The 22,804-nt window shown below is 36.0% G+C and overlaps 1 protein-coding gene across 2 annotated transcripts in view; it reads right to left on the reverse strand.

The window, feature by feature from the left end:
• The window catches only part of LRP1B (LDL receptor related protein 1B), a 1,593,459-nt gene that overhangs the window by 620,978 nt on the left and 949,677 nt on the right, over positions 1–22,804 (reverse strand). For both annotated transcript variants that reach the window (XM_032479383.1, XM_032479382.1), the window contains exons 19-20: positions 4,662–4,742; positions 3,186–3,347 (exon numbers count right to left, since the gene is read on the reverse strand). In XM_032479383.1, coding sequence (XP_032335274.1) covers positions 3,186–3,347; positions 4,662–4,742 — 243 coding nt within the window. The remainder of the gene's footprint in view (positions 1–3,185; positions 3,348–4,661; positions 4,743–22,804) is intronic.

Genomic DNA, 22,804 nt, shown 5'->3' on the forward strand with positions numbered 1-22,804 from the left:
CTAGCCTCACTTACTTTTCTGCTTGGAAAAACTATTCACCCAGTAGCTACAAAAGGATAGCTACGGATAAAAGTACCAATCAAAGGATTCAGAACAAAAAAGGAACCAGAACTAAATTCATGATAAACAGGCATAGAAAAAAGAAAGGAAACCATGCGTTGTGAATTGTCTTTCTACTCCATTTATGCTTGTAGACTGAGAGTGTGTGTGTGTGCGCGTTGGTGCACACAGCCATGCATGCTTGCATGGTGATATGTAAAGATGCTGCATCTTCTTTGCCTAGTAAGGGAGTTTCGAAGAGAAAGTAACAGAAAGAGCAGCATAATACAAAGGAAGAAAGAGATGAGTGTAATCTGCAAGGCGACTAATCATTAACACCTTTCGCATATATTAATTACACTGATGATGAAAAAAAATGATCACTATAGAAATTCTTTTCTTGAAAGTGGTATCAGAAAGAATAGAAATTGAATGTAAACTCAGGAATTGTCTGAAACAGAGATTACATATGGAACGTTCCAATTCCTAGTATCTCCTGCTCCTTTACTATTAAAAGTGAGTTCAAGAGTATTTTCTGCCCTTTTGAAAGCATCTCAGTTGAGAGAAACTGCACCATATGCTGTGCTTACCCAGGCAGTGTAGAGCAAAGTGCTGAGCAATTATATGGTGGATATGATCAGCTTTGACAGCCAGTCTTGAAACTCAAGCCAGAATCCCCTGCTCTTTCTTCCACAGCAGGTTCTGGGACTAAATTATATGACTAATTGCATCAAACTTCTACTTTACCTTGGCAATGGCCTCACAAATCCTGCATGTGCAAAATGACTTTCCCGATCGGCTCTAACAATTCTTTGTGTCATGGTTATTTTACAAGTTCTATATCAGAATACATAAAATAATGATGGATACAAATACATAAATGCCCTTCAAACTACTCTGGACTGTCTTGCCCCACAGTCTTCCCGAATGCTCCCTGTCCTCAATTCCTGTAGCCTGTATTCACCACACAGAGGATTTGACTAGGGAATCCTGGTACCATTTATAATCAGATAAATATAAATTAGTTCAGGATGTTCTCCTTATTCTTTCCTTGAAACATGTCCAAGAATCATGTAGGTTATCTGGACCATTTCCTTAGTATATTACCATAATCACATAAGAAACTCACAGCATTCACATTGACAGTATATCCTTTACAGTAATGTGTTAGTCAAGTGGAGGTGCTCTAAAGATGACGGCCATTAACTAGCCACTGATTGTATCATCCAAACCCCAGTAACCATCTAGAGAGCCTGTGAGGGGATGTACCACTTACTCTGGATACTCACGAAGTTAAAGCAATCTCTCCAGAACTTAACGTGCAATGATCATTTTAACTTCAAGATAAATACACATAGAACAAAGGGATGGGATCTCACTTCTGAGATGAAAGCAAATTAACATCGGGGCAATTTATCTTTCACAGCATATTACGGGGGCAGTGCCAGCAGGCCACAGATGTACACCTCATGAGGAGCCGAAAAAGACATCTGTGAGGTGGGGGGAAAGGCAGGAGATATTCAAACCCTAATTTAGTAATGAAATGTCAACTACATCCCAGATGGATAGCTCACATATACAAAGAAAAACAGGAAAAATATCTTTTTGTACACCTTTCCCTTTTCCATGCCAGATTAGTGATGAGCAGAAAGTTCTCTACTAGTGGACCAATTAAACTGAGAGAGAAAAAGGACACAAGAATGAAATAAGGGGGAGCGGGGAGAGAGAGACTGATCTACGTCATTCTTTTCGATGTTGAAGCAAAACTAAATTCAAATATATTCACATTAGATTTTATAAGATATTGTCACAAAAATGTTCTTAGCCATTTTCTGTTTCCCTTATAGCTTCTGTCATGTCCTCTGCCAGGAAAGACATGAGTCATGTCAAGACCACTGACCATGAGGATCTGTGTTTCATTGTCTCGTGGCTCACAGGTGATTATTTAGCCATATCTGGATTATGCATATGACTCGTCTAGCCCAGGTCACACAGGTAAAATAAAAATCAGGCAATATATCTTTTAATAAATCACTTAGGGAATTCACAGAAAGCTAGTTTTATTCTTTTAAGAACCTAGTATTATGTAGATAACCTCTGTAATTGCCACTGTTTCCAGTATTTATAGTTGAGAGAAATGGAGAGGGAGAGAGAAGAAAAAAAAAAAGGGAGAGGGAGAGAGAGAAAAGGAATCCATGTCAGAGAAAATACTTTAGAAGCTTTCTATTTTATAGGTGGTCAAATATTTGCAGAAGACAAAATGATTCCTTTCTTATAGGGCCCCCTCGGCCCCACCACATCAAATACACCATTTCGTTGTTTTTCTGTTTGCACACTAGATTTTTTTTTTTTAACTAAACAGGAACCATGTTCTTTTCATTCTTTTATCTATCCTTGGGTCCAAGCACAGTCACTGGCACATGGAAAGTCCTCAATAAATCATTCTGGAATAAATGAAAGCGTGAATAACAAATTCTTTCAATCCCTTAGGCAGAAAGAAAATTTCTAGTTAAAAATGTTACTGTTGCCTGAATGTTTGACAGGCTAATGATTCTTTTTGTGATGTTTCCAACATGGTTTCTAACTTATCAACATGCCCTATGGCTGGTCAAATTTTGCAAAGTTATCCATGCAAATACCAGGGTCAGGTTGCCCAAAGATATGCTGAGAGCCACGGTTATGATCTCCTGCTCTTAGCTTACAGTCCAGAGGTCAATTAGATGGAATATATTGCCATTTAATAGGGGATGATTCCTAGCCTTTAAGGAAACAACAAATTTGGTGTGAAAATAAGGGAAAAATTATGTCCTCCTTGTTCTTTTGTTTTCTTTCGGGATGGGTTTGGGGTTTAGCCATTTAGAAGTTGGAGGGGATTGAAGGAGTAGTATGTAAAGCATCTAATGAAATAGGAAGTGAAGACCACAGAAGAGGGTGTCAAAGTATAAGAAGAAATTAAGGTGAGAAATCAGAGAAAAGAAAGGAAAAAGGAAAAGTCAAGAGATCAGCAAATTATTTTATACAATTTGTCACATACATGTTTTTATCTGATGAGCCACTTTTTTTTTTAAACAAAATATTCACTCTAAAATAGTCCAACTATTATGTATCAGTTTAAAATGAGATTTCAGATTCAGAAAACTACTCACCTTCTCTGGTACAACTGACTTCATCACTGAAGTCTCCACAGTCATTGTCACCATCACAGGCCCAATGGCCTGGGACACATCTGCCACTGGAACATCTGAACTGATTATCAAAGCAAGAGTGAGCACAGCCAAGCTCATCACTGCCGTCCCCACAGTCGTCATCTGGAAAGAAGCATCAACATGCAGGTAGTGAAAATCGATCCAGGGAGAAAGAAACTTTTTCTTGTGAAATACTTGACATTACTTTTTGATATTTAGAATTTTCTTCTGTTATTGAAAAAAGGAATGTTGAATCAATGATCAACACTTCCCATGAGCAGTGGTACAATTATTTCCAATTTTATTATTTTTAAAAAAAATTTGTTTGCTTTTTGTGGGTTTTTTGGGAGGCAAAGGAGGTAGTTAGGTTTATTTATTTATTATTTATTTTAATGCAGGTACTGAGGATTGAACCCAGGACCTCGTGCATGCTAAGCATGTGCTCTACCACTGCTATTTCCAATTTTATTCTACTTTGCTTCTGATTTAATACCAACTAATAAACTAAGGGGAAAAAATCCTTGACTTTGGATTTTGAAGCTTAATTTCTCTTCATTCAGAAATGACTAACCACTGACAATGAACCTATGCAGCATAAAATAATTACGACATGGGAAGACAATGGTGATTGTAGGAACTTCATGAAATGATACAGCTTGTGATACAATTTTTGATGGAAAATCACTATTTAGACCTATAATCTTTGTGCCCCAGAGTTTATAACTGTACCTTTAATTCAGACCCTTCTTCATTTGTCAACATGAAGGTTCACTGTGTACCTTTTCCCCACTGGCTCTTAAGTGTGTAATTATGCCAGGAAATTATTTGTACACTATCATTAACAATGATTTATATTCTTTATTAACAACTATTGCGGGAGGGAGATGAGAGGAATGCGAAGTGAAATAGATTAAATTGAAATCAAGGACTGAGAATGCATCGGTTTATAGATAATTCATTTACCTGTATTTGGCATAATTTAACATAATGATACAATCGAACAGAGAAAAATATCATCTGTACATAAAAAAACAAGGTGACTGAGTTGAGACCATCTGGATAACTCTGCAATAATTTCCAAACTGCTCCATCCTGAGGTTACAGACCATTTCACATAAATGCTCTGGGGAACTTGGACTGTCCAGGTCGTTTCCTCAAGTGTTCCCTTCACTTGAGGTTTGTGGACTTAGACTAGGTTCTGCGTAATATCTAAACACAAATCTCCATCAAAGCTCCCAGGGGCAGATACTGAGCTTTATTATCTTTAATGCTAATCCCCACTGAACTGACATTCCAGCTGCCCTCTCACCACCGTCTTTGCCATTTTGCTTGACTCGGCAAGCTTCTTTTACAAGGTACCCCCGCAAGAGGCCGAGCAGCACAGACCGGTGGGCCCCCACTCCCATCGGTGCAGTCTAGTGAACATTCGTTACTTGCCAGAGTCGCAGTGCCATTTGTTGCTAATGCATCTTCCACTTTTGCATATAAATTGAGTTAATGGGTCACAAGTTGGGAATTCTGTGAAAGATACAAAAACATCCAATAGGAGAGATGTTACCGGCTGGGTTTGACTGAATTTGTGTCCCATTTGATAATATGATTAGAACTCCACATCTCTCCTCCACAAAAGGCAGAGGAAACATTGGGTAAACAAATACAGTGACAGTAACTTATTGAGGACACAGGATACACATACTTTTAGTATCTTTTAAATGAGGACATTCCAGTGACTGAAAGCCAAGGAGAATCACTTGATAAAGGGCTGTTTAGATCCATTAAACTGTCAATTCCCTGCACCAAGAGGCTCAACCTCCTCTCAGTGAGGTGACAGCTGGTTGGAGCTCTACTCTCCTGTGCTGCGAAATAACGAGTATGTGCTTTAAAAGAGACAGGCCTTTCTGAATACCGAGAGCCAGAGTAGGAAATTTAGGTCCGACTTTGCCTGAGCCGTATCAGCATCACAAGTTGAAGGTAAGACAACAAAAATACAAAACCAACCAACAACCAAGCAAAAGAACTCAATAAATTTAGTTTAGTTGGTATTATACAGTTATAAAAATTATGGAAGTGTGAATTTTAAGTTAAAAAAAAAAATTCCCCGCTGATCAAGAACAGCAAAGAATTAGATTTCAAAATGAAATTTTAACTAGTTAAATTAAAAAAACCTCCTTTCCTAACACTTAGATAACTGTAACAACAAAAACCTAAAAACAAACATAGAATTAGCAAAGAAAATGATTTTTAAAAAGAGATCACTAGCCAGTTCAACGAATTAGCCAATTCCCCAGACAATGTTATGTAAGATCAGATTATCAACACTGATTGCAGGAGGAAAAGAAAATTAAAAAGGGAGTAATAACAAAAAAAATATAATTGCCAAACAGATCATCCAAGGAATTCAGAGTAGCTTACTGGCATTTCCAAGGAGAAAGCTTTTCATACATGGTAAAAGCGATTCACGTAGAGTTTACACGATTTGCCCAATATCAGACCTTTTAGCTCTCAAGACAATATTCATGGAATCATACATCCCCACACATAGGAACTCATTTAATAGACATTAAAAAAAATAGAAAAAGAAGGAGAAACCTCCATCAGTTCACTGACATAAGGACAGAAGAAAATGTCACTCATAGATTCTTTAATACTGCTCCTCTGACAGCTGGAGTCAAATTCATTTTGTGGCAAACATCTTGTTTAATCTCTATGACAACTGACTTAGCATCACAGCCTAGACTTGATAGAAGGGGGCCCATAAACATTTTTAGGTTGTATTCCTTATGTTGTCTCAGACGTAGCAAGGTGGCTGAGCAGGCTGGATTTAGGTTTCCCAAACTCCTTTAGTCAAACCTGTTCTTACCTATAACACAATTATTTATCTATTGATAGTTTTAGTTTTGGAGTTTTGAGTACTATTATATTCAGAGCAAAATATATGAATACTAACAATATATTTCTTTGGTTAAAAAAGAAAGAAAAGAAACACCACTGATTACATCCAATCACTTTAATTGTAAAGAAACTGCAATCACAAAAGTCTGGCTTGCCTAAGGTTAAGAAGACGGGTCTTTAGAATTCAGTTTATTGAACTCTCCATCCATCACTCTTCCTACCACACCCTACTACCACCTTCCCACCTTATTTGAATTTCCATCCATGAATGTACCTAAACTATTAGTTTACTCTACCTATATTTTTAATGTGTCTTAAGCTTAAATGTTTCTCACAAGTTGCTTCAATACGTCAAGTAGAACTTCCCTGTGTCTATTAGAAATTAGTCTCTAAATACTTCCACTTTTTCACCATTTGATTTACAAGTTTTGGGCCATACCAACCACTACTGCATAATTTTATAATGTTGGGAATTCCAATCATTTTGAAGTTTTGATCTCATCTTTGCATCCTTAACACTATCTACTTTTAATTTCTTTTTATAGGATAGATCATAACCAAGATTTACTTGATCATTTTTGTCACGCTTCTTTAGGTTTTTGTTTTTGTTTTTGTTTTTTAAGATTTTAAACACAGCCCTGACCCAGGTACCCGTTCCATCCAGCTTTAAAGGCTGACTCATGGTCTCGCACTTGCATGTGCAGTTCGCTCCCTGCACCTTCCCCCCATCACAGGCGCTCTGGCCTATTGGATAAGGCTGCCCTCACCCACCATGCCATCTTCCTTGGGCCAGTGGTTCCCTGCACTGCATTTATGCGGTCTGAATGGTGGTTACCATTGGACCCCATGTGGCCTTGTTCTCCTGATGGGATGTGGGCCTGTCTGGCAGTCACACTCCCCAGGACTCCTTGTCAGTCCTATTCTGAATCATCTCTTTTTAAGAGGACTTTACAGAGTCCCCCAAGTAGTGATTCCATTCAAACATTAGGTTAGTGAGCATTTCCTTAGTACTTAAACCAATGAAGCACACTGGTGATGGTATCTTCAGGAAATAAGAATCGTAAATGACGTTGCTATAACACCTATAGAATTTTTGTATTTTTCCTTTAAAAACTATAGCCTTTTAAAACTAAAAGTCTATATTAACACATAGTTCTTGGCACATCACTAGTAACCAGAATTAAAAGTAAAATGCAGGCAAGTCAGTTTTGTGTGATTGTGCCAAAGACTTATTTTGTAATAGTTTCCCCAAATAATATTTCACGTTAAAATTGAAGGATAAAATATTCACTTATGTTCTTAAAACGGAGAAAGGGGTCACCTCTGTAGCCTGTAAGAACTCCCCGTATCATGTAGCTGAGGTGGGAAAAGAGAGTCCCCAACGGTGTCAGAAACATGATACTCAGTGACCACTCTACAAGTGGCAGCCATGTTTACTATTGGTAACCTACCCACAGACAACATACATTTCTATGATTTCATAACTAACAGGTAGAGAAAGTGGTAGCTTCATCCGAGATCTGGCTGACATCTTGGATTACTCACCTCGTTACTTCTTAAAAAGGATTTTCTTTGTGTAAGTTTACCTTTGAGTATCTATCCACCCGAGGTATTGCCATTTGAATGGAAATTATTCTAAAATTGAACAAATCTTGATTAAATTTTCCAATTACCAAAGCCATGTCCTGAGCTATGAATTTTAGAATAGAAGTTTAACTTTTTGAAGCCAGAAAATGTGGTCAGAGCCTAAATATGATTCAAAAACAGAAGAAAAAAGGCGGCAACTGCTGATACGTGGAGACAAAAGATCGTATCAAAAGCTATCCATGCAGCAATCCAGCAAATACTCTGACATATGAGAGGAAGTACTTGAAAGAGAAATGAAAATGCCCAAGGCATACTTTAATCAATATTTCTAAAAGGGTTGTTTTTTAACCTGACAGATAATGAAAACTTCAGTTTATCTTTCAACAACCAACATGAATGTTGTCAACAATATGTTTTCTTCCTTAAATAAGTAAGTGTTTTTAGCATTTAGAAGATGGACAGTAGACATGAATAGGGACTTTAAATGAAGTATCAACATAAGTTATGGTTAAAATGAGTAAGCAACTAAATGCAGACTGTAAGATGTGATGAGATCTCATTTTAAAAAATAACATTACATCTTTTGGCATCAATAATAGGTTAATTCACATTTTAAAGTCTCTTTTCTACAAACTTTGGAACATATCCAACATTGTAAGTTTCAAGGGAAAAAATAAATAACCCCAAGCATTTGGAAACTTCTAAAACTTGGCAGTACAGGCATACCTCAGAGACACTGCAGGTTTGTTTCCAGACCACCTAAATAAAGCAAATATTGCAATAAAGTGAATCACATCAATGTTTTGGGCTCCCAGTGCATATAAAAGTTATGTTTACGTTATCCTTTAGTCTGTTAAGTGTGCAATAGGCAATAGCATTATGTCTAAAAACTATACAGACCTCGATTAATAAACACTTCATGGATAAAAAATGCTGACCATCATCTGACAACGCAGGGCTGCCACAAACCTTCAATTTGTAAAAAAAAAAAAAAAAAAAAAGAAAAAAGAAAAAAAAGAAAACCCACTATCAAAGGACAGTTAAATGAGGTACATCATTGGTTGAGAGATTTTTCACGTGACTTTTAAGATTCTATCTACCTCTTAGATTCTAAGTCTAAAAACCAGCTAAAATAGAATTTGGAAATTTGCTTCCAAGAGGTAAAAACTTTCAAAATGAATACAATAATAAAAAATCCAGTGTATCTTCACTCTCTAAGAAAATGAGTGTCATATATCTTCTGCCCACAGTGAATACAACACACTTACATGTATAAAAAAATTAAAACAGAAATTTCAAATAAATAGAGCTGGGAGACCAGAAGGGGGAGCTCTCACACCCTGGGATAATAGCTGAGCCCAAGAGAAAGAAGAAAGACTCTTCCTTCTTGGCAATGAAAAATCATGGATGCTTTGTTCACTATAGAGCCCTCTCAACTTCCTTTTCCCTTCCATAAAAGTGTTCTTTCCTTATGGGCTCACCATGGTTGCAGACTCTGAACTGCAATTCTCTGCTGACTGAATACTAGAGAATCTTTGGCAGAAGAGAAATCTTTACTGGAGAAATATCTGGCAGTCTACTTGTTTTAGGTCAGCATATGCATGTAATATTATATAATACAATATAATATGCATATCATATAGTATAATTTACATATAATGCAGTACATATGTGTCCTTAAAAACTGCATCCCATTTCTGGTTCATTTTTTACAGAATTCAGTTACACCATTTCTCTTGGCTACTGTGTTGTCTGAGTTCACAGGACCAATAGGTAAATTCTATGGAGAAGAAAAAAATTGGGAACTAGAAGACAATATAGGACAAATTACTAAAAAAATGAAGATATTAATTTAATGGACACACAAGGCATACTAAAGTTACTAATGTTTCATTCCTGTTTCCTTATCGGTAAATCACCCAGCCTCTCTGGTCACCAACTCTTGGTTTGTAACTTGATCTCTTGGGTCCTCTAAGTCCTAAAGATCAAGAAGTCAGGAAAAAAAAAACATCATCAAGTAATGCACAACACTCTAGAAGAATTTAATGTCCTAAAAACTAGGGCTCACCACCTGAATAACTCCAGGGATTATCACAGCATTCTGATAAAACACACAACTGAATTTCAGAAAAATAAGAGAATAAATAAAGAGATGTTAAAATTATCTTGGGCTTTTCTCTGCTTAATAATGCAGTCAAATGTGCACATTCTAGAAAGAGTCCCATCAAAAGTTTTCAATATAATATTGGGCCTCCTCCCTTTTCTCGCTAATGTTGGGAAATACTTAATTCCTTAGTGTCCTATCATCAGTATCGGATGGTGATCGAGAAATGAAGTCTAATGACAACATACTTTCTCTCCTAAAAATAAAACAAAAACTTTTAAAAGCAAATGTAGTATTTTTCCAGTCCTTCCATATTGGTGTTAATGTTGAAAATAGAATCCAGTATTTTCATTTGTTTCTGGACACTTGTTCTATTACAATAGCATTATGAATTCTTATATTTAACCAAGACTAAAATGTTCCACATAATCTTTTCTTTCTTGATTTTGCATAAATATTCTTTGACTTTGGATCTTCCTTGAGACACAAATTGTAGGACACTTGGAATGTTTACCTCACTAACTCTGAAAAAGAGAAAAATAATGAACAAAAGTGGCTTACATTTTATCATGTTAAAATGACAGTAAGGAAAAGAAAACTGTATTTTATTTCTATAGTTACTTCAACCTCATAGAATATATAGTATAGATTAATGGTCTGTTAAAAAATCTTCTTATTGTTGCCGGTAGTATGCTCAATTTATCTATTACATTTTCACCAAAAATTCATTGCCAGGTTATATGCATGCTATTATGTAAATGGCAACAATTTTCTCTTTCTCTCAAGGGTAATCATGGTTCATACGGTACTTATATTTATCTAGTATACAAAGCTTAAAGGAGTATTTCCCAGTGAGGCAGATTTCAGATCCAATTTATATCTCTTTCTGTCTCTAACTCAGAAATTTTCCCACTTATTCCTCTTCCTTGGCCCCAGAATGAATATTTCCAAGTAACTTACTATTAAAGTCTCAATATACAGTTATCATAGGTTGTTTAAGAGTGTGTATTACATATCATATATACACACACACACATATACATATATATATAAAAATTTGACTTTCATGATTAAGTGTGTGGAAAATGTATAGAAAATTCAAGTTACAATAAATGACAAGGTGAGACTATTGTAGGGGTCCAAGGTTAGGCAAATGTTATTTAACCATGAAGGAGACAACGATACTCACATTGTATATTATTATTTATTGAGTATGAGGTACTAGGCTAGCCGGCCACATACACGTTACCTATCCTCTTCACAATAGCCTTGCGATTGTCACTGCTAACCCCAACTTGCAGAAGAAAACAGCATAGCTTGCCTGAGGATATACCGCATAACCAGCAAGTATCAGAGTAAAATCTTAAATCTAGTCTGATTCCAAAATACACTGTTTTCGCACTACGACATGTTGATCATATCAATACCCTTAAACATCATAGTAAAGAAAAATCTGGGAAAAGATGAAAAATTTAATTCTTCTTTCTATAGTTTGTTTTCTACTTATAGTCCAGTTCTGACTTTTACCTACTCTTAATGCATATAATTAAGTATAGTTATGGAAAAAATAGTACTTTTTAAAATTATAGAGATTATAGGACTATATCTTCTGAGAAAATATGTAACAATTCTAGATACAGACACTAGCTGTGGTTCTGGAGAACTGGCACTTAGATATAGGAAAGACTTCAAAAGATCTAGTAAAGTAAATAAACTTTGGAGAAAAACGTAAGAGAATAGTATATCAAAAATTGTCTTCATTTTGTTGCTCTTTCATTGCTGTTACATAAAAACCCCATTTTATATAACACATACAACACCATGTAGAAAGAACATAAACTCTGTAGGCAGGCAAACCTGAGTTCAAATCCAGGTTTTATCACTAATTAATGTGCTACTGTGGGCACTTATTTAATGCCTCTGACCCCAGGTTCCTACTCTATGAAAAGGAGTAGAAAACTAAGGTTTTATTCATTTAAGATATTTCACTGAGAACTTTATACCAGACAGAGTTCTAGGCCTTAGAGATACATCACTTAGAATGAACGAATGAATGAATGGAATCATAGTAGGCACCAGGAATACAGTTTTCAGTATTTTCTTTCCTCAGAGTGCTTACAATCTGGTAGGAAAAATACTTGGAATATAATTAAACAAGTGCCTTTAATAAATCTCTGATAAATGCTATAATATAGGCAGTACAAAGTGTTACTGTAACACACAATAGGACATCTAAATTGCTCCCCAGAGGAACTGAGGTACAAGCAGATACAAAGATAGATTCAGATTAAATCAGACAAACAGGAGGGAAAGAAGTGCTTATAGAGTATTCCAGAAAGATGGCATTTCTCAAAGCCCAGAAGTCAGAGTATATAAAATGCTTGAGCAATTATAAGAATTTCAGAATGGCTGCTATAGAGGGTAAGACAGAAGCAGTGAAATTTTAGGAGCTATAAATAGGCTTGAGAGACAGATTCAGAAATGATCAGTAGTGATATAACAAAGCCTTGGAAATCAAAAGAACACCTAAGAAGCACATAAAGAATGAGACTCGGAACTGGAAAAAACATCGAATAGTTCTGGCAATGAGATAAATAAGAAACGTGAGGTAAAGCAGCAGCCAAATATTTTAACACAGAGGTGAATGTATAAGAAAACACAAATTTTCAGAGTTCAGAAATGAAGTGTGCCCCAAACTGGAACAGTTAGTGAGCTGTAACTGCTACGTGTGTGTGTGTAATTTGCTTGCAAAGTTAAAATACTAAAATAAGTACTAAAATAAGTCTGCGTTCAATTCAATCCTAAGGTTAATAATTAAATAATGACTTTAGATTTTTCTTATCCAAAGAAATGATTAAAGAAAGTCATAGATTTCGTAAATTAGAACTGTCCAATGAAATAAAACAACAACTAATTGATTTATAGTTCATATAAAAAGTGAGTATGTCAAGTAAATTAATTTTGCCATGTATTTTAAGACTATACATCAGGAAATTTTTGTTTTGATATGTGTAGATATAATGCTATATTCTCCAAGAGCAAAAGAATAGAACAAATTTTCTTTTGAAATATTATAAAAATTTTAACAGCTATGTATTTTGTGGCACTGTGTCATATTTTTCTTGCTCTGCTCATACCCTGGGACTGGTCATCTTAGCACTGCGCAGTCACAAGGAGTAGGCTCTTCAGGGCCATGAAATAGCAGTAAGGTTGCTTGGGATACTTCTTGTTTGTTTGTTTTACTTGTACATTTAAAAACTTAGCACATTATTAATAAGAGCAATTTTCAACAAACTACTTATGTGTGTTGACTTTTCAGTGCACACGATATACTGTGGGACTCTTTGTTCCTAGATCTGTGGTTGATTGGTTGATGCCATTCTCAATCCTGAAATCTTGGCTGTGTTTAGACTACCCAGGCAATTTCTTTTCTTTTACACACGAAGAAAATAAAGTACTTGGGGGAAAGAGAAGCAAATGAAACTCTAAGGGTAGCATACAGTTCAGTATGAGCTCTCTAAAAATAGATGAGACAGTTATTATATCAATACTGACTTAAGGTATGATTATAAATGGTTTCTAAGAGCTCACTCTTGCTCATTCCAGTTACAGACCTCCCTCCCCCGCCACACACACATACAAACAATATAAGTCCCCAGCTTCATACTTCCAGACTCTGACTGCAAATAAGGAATCACAGGGTATACAACAGAGAACATAACTAGAATTAGCACATTTTAAAAAATGTTTTCTGACACAGAAAACATAAAAACCACTAAATATAACAGAGAAAAGAGAAAAGTGCATCTACTGAGAAGAGTTTCCATTCCCGTGGGAATCACAAGGGGTAAATCCAGGAATAAAGCAGCAATGCTAAGCCTAGCCGTGCCTTCATTCCTGACGGCTTCTGCACGTGCACTAGTGTACTTTTACAAGAATCAGGTTCCTTGTCCTTCTTTCTTAATTCCCTACCAAAAACAAGTAATACAAATATTTTACTGCACTCACATATATATTATCTTACAAATAAATAATCATGTATGTATCGTTACTGCTAATATTCAAATATAGATTTTAAATTTTTAGCAAGGTTCAGAAGTGTAAATCATTCTAAATTCATGTTTTATATAAGTCTATATGATACGTAAACAGATTTGAAATGGTCTTATAGAATGAGACCAGCATTGACGTTAATCTACTCACTGGAATTAAGGAAAAAGGGGAGAAGAGTACTGCTAACTAACCAGTGGAAGAGGGGTACAAATAACTCCCCAAACACTGTGTTCGGTGTTATATGTGGTTCCTATTTAATCCTCGCAACAATAAAACTGCTATTATGAGATAGTTGTCATTATTGATACTTTACATATAAAGGGAATACATTTTAGTGAAATTACCTTTTCTTTTTAAGTTATCCTTAAAAAGGCAAAAACACGAAAAAGATACAGAGAATATTAAAAACAAATTAAGTTTGAGCAATATTATCTATCAATCTGTCTATCCGTCTATTTGTCAAAAGAAATCTACTGCAACCTAATAAAAAATACACATTCTTCTTGTGTTCACAAGGGAATCCAAAAAAACAGTAATTTCCAAGGCCACAAAGCAAGTCTCAATGCCTTCCACTTTCTCAATATAGTTTAGCATGGGTTTTAACTACATCATGAGATAAGCAATTCTCACCTTGTTGTGACACCACAATCTTATTTTGTATAAAGTTATACAACTTTAATTTACTTGTAGAGCTTTAATTAAAAACTAACTTACAGAATGCCCCAGGTAAGAAGAAGTCAAAAGACAAGTATAATTTTGAAAAATCAAGAAATACTAGTTAACATTTTACTAAAAAAATGGAAACAGTAACCAGAAAACTTGGCTAAGAGTTAAAAATGATTATCACTGGAGTGACGAAATGGGTGAGGTAGAGTTACTACTAGTTTTTTATTGTGAGCATTTATGTGTTACCTGAGTTTTTAAAGTAAATGTGTGTACATACACACACATACACACAAATGTATATAAAGTATAGTTATACACAAAATAGAGATAGAAATGGATTGATTATGGGCATGCTGAACCTCAAATTTCAGTACCATATAAGGACCCAGTCCTACTGTATAAGCTTTTATACATATCAAAACAAAGGATACATATAAATTATTTGTTAAAAAGGACATAGTAATATTTAGAAAATGTAAGCATGTCAGGTAGAAATGTCATTTAGCTTCTTATTTCTTTCATAGCACATGTCACAGTTTTTAATTATTTTACTTATTTATTTTTACTTATTGAGGTTTGGTTTTTTTTTCCTTTCTCCCCTAACCTCTGAGAACAGAAACTTGCCTTTTGTCTTCTCCTATGACCCAGGCATCTAGAACACAGATGAAAACACCAGACTTGGTGGACTCCAGAGGACAGAAGAACGGAGTTCATAATGTCTGGAGAACAGATCAGTAACACACTACAGTTGAGGCTCTGAAAAGGACGCAGGCCCAGGAGGACTCACGGAAGTTACACGCTGACTGCTTTTTGGCAGTGGTCCCCGCGAGGAGCCCCAACTTCAGCCACCCCAGGTCTGCGCAAATGCCAGAGAAGACCTCCCTGCAGCAACGAACAGCAACCCATGATTCAAACACTGGCCTGTGCACACTGCTTCCTGTTTACAAAGCGCCAACTCAGCATGAGAGGAATGATGTTTCCTGGATCAATATAGGACTTCACTCTGGACATCTTTCAAAACATTAAATTTAATGTTAAAAAAATCCCCAGATTTGGATATATTGCTATTTTCTGAACTAATTTCAATTGGGTCAGCTCCAACTCCAATTGAAAGTATATATATTTCAATTTTAGCATATATATATACACATACATACACATACACATATATATTCTCATTTGAAAACAGAAAGTTATTTGGAAGGAAGAAAATATAAGATAAATCTATAACTCGTATTTTATTAAATGACTACTAGATATTAGATACCAGTTGCTATCTAGATTTTACAAATATTTTCATTTGACTCTGATTGTACATGTTTGTGTAATGCACATACACGTGTATGCATGTATACATATAATGTGTGTGTACAAAATTACTGTGTGTGTGTGTATATGTGTGGCTAGTGAGCCAGCACCTTCCTTCTGTTAGTGCAGAGCTCTAGATGCAATAGAAAACAAAGAGAATATGAAGGTTGGAGAAATTTAATAGAGAGACTGGGTGAGAAGTTAACCAGGAAGCAGGGAATAAGTTTATAGGTATCAGGAGGGTAGTTCACAAACCTAGATGCATATTAGAATTGCCTGTTCAGCTTTTAACACTACCTATATGTGAGCCTCCATTGTAATTCACTTGGTAGTTTGGGCATAATAAATTTCCCCAGGGGTAGTGGGTTAGATTTTATGTATCAGAAAGTTATGTCCAATCCTAAACCCTAGTACCTGTGATTGTGACCTTATTTAGAAATGGGGTCTTTGCACATGTAATTAAATCCAGGATCTCAAATGAGATTATCCTGGATGAGGGGTGAGACCTAAATCTAATGACTGGTTTCCTTATAAGGGACAGAGGAGGGAGATTTGACAGAGACACAGGAAAGAAATCTACGTGAAGACGGAGACAAGACATTGAAGTTAGGCTGCTGCAGCCAGAGAGCCAGGAGCCAGCAGAAGCTGCAAGAGGCAAGAAAGGATACCCTTCATAGGAGGCTCTGCTGACACCCTGATTTTGGAGTTCTGGCCTCCACAATTGTGAGAGAACAAATTTTTCTCGTTTTAAGCCATAATGTTTGCAGTGATTCATTGCAGTAGCCATAACAAATTCCTATTTCTAGGAAATGTTGAAATCACATGAAAACTAACTAGAAAAAAAATTAATCGTATGAGGTGATTTTCCCAAAATATAAATTCCTGGATTCTATGCAAGAGCTACTGAATGGGGGAACCTTTCGGGGAGGTGGTAGAAGTGTTGTTATCTTTATCAGTAATAAAAACCCAAGGTGATTCATATTCTTAAGCAAGCATTTGGGGAAATGCTGAGTTAGGGCGAGGAACTAAAAACAGCTGTTTTTAATTATTTCTGCCTGTGGTTTTCAGTATACCCCATCAAGGCTTGCTTAACTTCCTCCCCGTCTTCTGCACACACAGCCTTATTCCTCAGGTATGTGCAAAGGAGGGAATTACAACCAATATCAAATGCAAAAACACGTCACATAGCTATAATAAGAACAGGAAGACAACAGAAGCTTGCGTACCATTTCTAAACAAAATTAATACAAATGTTTAAACATAAACATATACAAGAAAAAACAGAACAAGACCATCTGGGACCCAAAGTATAAATCTGCAGGACATAGGCAGGAAAAGAGCTTCTCAACTTCTTATTGCCAGACTGGAGAGCAAAACACAAACAAGACTGAGAGGAAATCAAAGCTCTCAATCAAAGAAAAGAGAAAAATCTAATACCTAATTTCTAAAAATGGTTATCTTCATATTGAGACAAGTTATCAAACAAATAATAGAACAAACATTTTTGATCTCATAATATTGACTGTCATTTGAAATAAGTAAAGGGAAAGATGAATGAAAACCAGAAAATAATGTCTCAATTCCAAGTGGAAATTTTCAAACTCTATAGAGATGCAAAGTTTATGCATATCACTGACAATCATTCTAGGATGGATTTGTTAAAACATTTTTGTCAGCATCTTTAAAGAGACTATTTGCTCATAAAATGAATTCACACCAAACTTACTTGTTGATATAATTTTCAGGTAAGTATATATACATCATGAAAATTCTATAAACAGAGTGTTCCTGAATTTTTAGCAACATTTTTGATGAATCTTGTCATGATGAATAAAAATATCATGCATGTAAGATGAAACGATGGTAAATTTAAGTGCTTGGGTACCGGATTTAAAAATGTATCCACACAGTTTTAATTACTGGGTCAGTTTTCCCCAGGATGTTTTTAATTGCTTTCCAAAAAGTTCATGTCTCTGTCACCATGATTTGGTTACAGCCTTAACATTTACACTCTCAAATCTCTGAGTTGCACAGACCTGGGAGACATCATTGGCATTATAGATTCCAAACTGGAAGGCAGGTTAAGAGTTACTAGAGAATGGAAGTCTAAGAGGGACAGTATGGAATGGAAAGCACCTCATCTATGTAATATTTTAAAATATGTGAGTAAGGAAGAATCAGAAGACCATCAAAATAAAATTTTAAAGAATGTTGAAATGTAAACATCAGAAGTACCCCAAAGGAGAGATCTAGTCTCTAAGAAAAGTTTAGATATTTTAATTGACTGGGACTCAGTATGTGAGTTATAATGATAAGGCTGCCTCAGAAGACTGTCTTAAAAGAAGTCTAGAATCAAAATTACTGAAGGTAATAAGCCCACATAATCTGTTGCAAAAATTCCACATATGAGATACTATGTTCTGTTCAATTCTAGGCCATGAATCTTTTTAACTTCAGGAAAAAATACATAAAATGTATCATTTTAACCATTTTTTTTGTATACAGCTTATTAGTGTTAACTATGTTCACGTTGCTGTGCGACAGATCTCTAGAACTTTTTCATCTCACAAAACTGAAACTCTGTACATACTGAACATCAACTACACATTTTAGGGCATCAATCTACTAAGGTCATTGAAAATTCAAGCATGTGTGTAGTAGGGCAATCAGCAGGGAAGGAGCCTACAAACGGTCCTGTCAGGAAATCGAACCAAGCGGTGTGTTTAACCTTTGAAAGAGAAAGTTCAGCTACATGCGCTGGTGCCTTTGGTTATTTAACAGGGATCCTGTGGACAAGGTTGCAGATTCAGACTGTGCAGCTGCAGAGGACAGGGTAAGTACAGTGAGCAGAATCTTCAAGAAAGCAGCTGTTGGCTCCACAAAGAAGGAACATTCTGACAACTGATTATTGCCTAACAGTAAAATTAACCACTATGTGAAATGCCCAGTTACTGGTTTCTGAGAATATTCAGACAAGGACTGGGTAAGCATCTCTAAGGGCAGTTTTAGAAGAACTCATACTGGATGAGGGTTTGAATTAGGTAACATCTACCGGCAACTACCAAAGCCTGGGATTCTCTGGACAGACAATTAGGGATGAATGGGCCTGAGTCCTAATGCTTGCCATGTCTACTAACTCATTCTGCAGCTTCAGACACACAACTTTTAGGACTTCAGAATCCTTATTTATAAAGTGAAGAGCTAAAATGGATGTTTTTCTTATCCCTTGTAAAAGAGAGAGAGAGAGGGAATGACTGAGTGAGTTAAGTAAACGAATGCAGGTAGGAGTGGTACTACTCCTTTCGCCATGGCACTCACTGGTCCACTTACATCCAATACTAAGAACAAGGAGACGCTAACTGCCTCCACATTCTGTAGCTCGAAGCCAGTATTTGGAGTTATTTATAATAGGAGAGTACTCCACAGTCAACCTGCAGAAAACAGTGGATCCAAGGGAAGGAGAAAGCCCATGAGAATCATCCATAAAATCGTTAGAGTGCATGAGAAAAGAGAACTGGTTGGATCTGCTCAAGAGGTAGACTGACCATTCAGGTAGACCTGAATTTAGAGAAGAAATAAATGGACAGTGGTGGCAGGTCTAGGAGATGGGTCATTAGGAGAGCAGTCTGCTCACATATGGGAGAGAAAAAAAAAAAACCATAGACTCAGCTATAGAAAACAAAATGTCTTTTGTCATTATCAGCAAAGCAGCCAAGAGGATGCCCACCAAGCAAAGGGGATTCTAGCAACTTAAGGCTAAGAGATACATCACCTGTGGTGGGGATGGTGAGGACCTGGGATAAAAGAGATCTCGATCTAGAGGTGAGGGAACTCTGAAGAATGGAGACAAAGAGAAAAGAGAAGAAAGAGGAAGTTAAAGAAACTCTGAAGATGGGTGAGACCTCAGGCTTCCCAGAAGATCTCACAGAGAAGCCTCTCAAGAGAGCTGCATTTTTCATGTGTCAGTGGGCTGTGATATTCAGAGCAGCAGAGTAAAAGTTACTACTGGACCTACTTAAAAATATGAAACCTATTTCCTCCATCTGTCCCCTCTTTCTGAAGGCTTAAGCTTAAAAAAGACAGAAGTAGAGAGTGAAACAACAGAGCACAGTCCGCTCTCATCCAAGTTCCCCAAACCTCAAGTCTAGGGGGCGACAGGGGAGGAGAAAGCTTTGACTAAGATCTAATACCAGGAGTTTCAAAAATGCGTGAGTCAAGTTACAGAAATGAAAAGTTACCAGTCCCCATGTCTGCCAAGATGCTACGAAGGAATGGCAGTACAGCTGAAAGCAGTGCCTGGCAATGATCCTATTTTGTCATTACTCCATTGGGTTAATGATCCCCATTAAAATCGCCATGCACACAGGGCGGTTTTTTTCCTTACAAACTTAAAAAGTAACAATGATACTATACTTAAAATCAGGAACTTAGTTTTTCTAATAATATAGCTGAATATATCTTTGACACAACTTACACTGATTTAATTGGGAAACGATTTCTCTTTGATAGCTCGCTCACTCTCTTGTGTGTCTGACACTTGCCAGTTCTCCTTCTGATAGTCTTTGCTCCTTAATTATGTAGAGAAAATTACAAGCACATGTAAAACTAAGATTATAAGTACATAAGACAGAATTCTACTGTCTTCATAGATATAAAAGATCCATAACATGGAGTAATAGTAACTTTGCAAATCTGTATGGATTTTTATTTATACCCCATTGAATTATCTTTCAATCTGTTAATAAACTTAGCTATTTTCCTAAGTTAAATCCTTTGAAAAAATCAGAAGTTACCAACTCACATTAAGATATACTTATTAAAAAATAATAATAAATGTAAGCTATGTTGAGATACTTGGAAGACAGAACAACCCAAAGATTGTTGAAGTTTAAAATAAACGACTATACTGTTTTGGATAATAAATTCTCCAAGGGGCAAAATGCAAGTTTGTTTGAAATATTCTTATATTTAATCAGGAAATACCCTTATATTTAATGCTGCAATTTGGAGATGGGAATGACATTTATCTGGATAACTGCTTCCATTAGAAATTAGTTTTGCATATTTAAACATAATTATATCATTAAGTATATGTAAGATAAAATCAAATGTGGATGGTGGTTCCCTTAAATCAGTGGCTCCTGGACTAGCAACATGAGTATCAAGGTCAACTGGGAATTTGTAAGTTCTTAGGCCCCACCCAAGACCTACTGCATCAGAGACTCTGGGAATGGGCCCCAGCATCCTGTTTTTTTAACAAGGCCTTTGGAGATTTTAATGCCTGTTCAAGGTTGAGAACTACTGCCTTACTGGTACTCAGACTTGAGTACCAGTCATATCACTTAGAAAGCACTAAAAATACTGATTCTTATATCCTATCCCCAGAGATCCCTTATTTATGTAATCTGGGGTAAGGCGTGGGCAGGTGATTTTAAAACTCCTCAGGTAATTCATTTATTAACAGCTAAAGTTGAGAACCAATGCTAAGTCCTATCCTTGAAATGTGACTAACTGTTTAGTTCTTCAACACACAGTCCACGTCCTAACATAAGCTTCACAGTTTTAACGTAGCCTCTCTTGTCTGCAGCATCGATTTATGGATTCTCCTTTCTACACAGGAAACCTACTAACAAAGTTAAAAGATTATCTAAAGATGAAGAAAGAAACCTCAAGGGCCTTCCTAATTGTGTGTTTGCCCATGTGTAATCTCAACCTAAAACATGCAATCAACTTGTTGTAAAGGCAAAGGCGAGTAGAATGAATTAGGTTTGTAAATAGGTGATGGTGAATTCCACTGAAAATCTGACCTGCTGTTACAGTACCTTCAGCTCCTAATTACTACCAAAGCAGTGCTAATCACAGGTTTCCTATGTTTTTAAATCCAAATTTTAATATTATCTTCAATGTAAAACAGTAGTTATTAAACATAACAAGAAGTTATTCAAGGAGCTAAAGTGTAAAAAAGCTAAAAATAAAAAGTGATTGCATAGTCTGCAAGTTGGGTTTAATTTATGAGAAGTTGGCCAACACCAACAGGAAAAGTGAAATAGGATTAGTTCAAATTTTATAATGGTGCTTAATAAAACTGGAAATTAGCTGAACCTATATTTATTTCTGGATTATTGCCAAGTAGAGAGACTGCTTTTTTTTTTTTAATTGTTAAACAGTTTACTTTTTTGTCGTTTTGTATTCAGTGCAGAGATAATTTCTGGTAAATTCAAAAAATTTAGGCCATTGTCTCCTACAACATTAAAAGTGAGACTGTGTCTAGCAGAGCTTCACTCAGTAGATGTCTACTGGAATGAATTCTGAATTAAAGTGACAATCTGCAAGATAAATGTATGTTGCTGAAGAGAGGGATGTGTTTGGAAAGAAACAAGTCTCTTATGTTGTAAAGCAGAAATGGTAACTGAGACTAACCCATATAGTTCACTGCCACTCTCTAAAATTTCTAACTTTCAGGACCACACTATTTGACAGCTAAATTTCACAGTGCGTATCTATCCAGCAGTGTACAGGAGGCATCTTGGACCAGCTTGCGGGAGCTGATTCTTAAATTTTCAAGGATTCTATGAGTCATTTGTGAAGCACACAGCCATTATTTTAAAAAATAATAACATGTAATGTTACACTTAAATAAACGAGGGTAATTAATACTCAAGATTCATAACTTCCTAATTATTTTGCTTTCAGGGTTATTTACGTCTCCTGTATCTGTATTGTGGAAAAACTGTATTTTGGTTTGTACATCTTTTCTCAACTCCACATTCACAAAGTCATGTTGGCAACTTGATACTGGCCATGGTAGGAGTAGTATTTACACCAAAAAAAATAGGCACACACCAGATCAGGGCTCCTCTCCACTGGGAGATGTAAAAGATTTACCAATACACCGATGAATAAAACTCATTATAGGTGTGTGGGCACTTGAATAAGGTTATTTATGGATATATATAATGGCATTATCTGC

This window comes from Camelus ferus, chromosome 5, assembly GCF_009834535.1.
Source record: "Camelus ferus isolate YT-003-E chromosome 5, BCGSAC_Cfer_1.0, whole genome shotgun sequence".
Classification (NCBI taxonomy): domain Eukaryota; kingdom Metazoa; phylum Chordata; class Mammalia; order Artiodactyla; family Camelidae; genus Camelus; species Camelus ferus.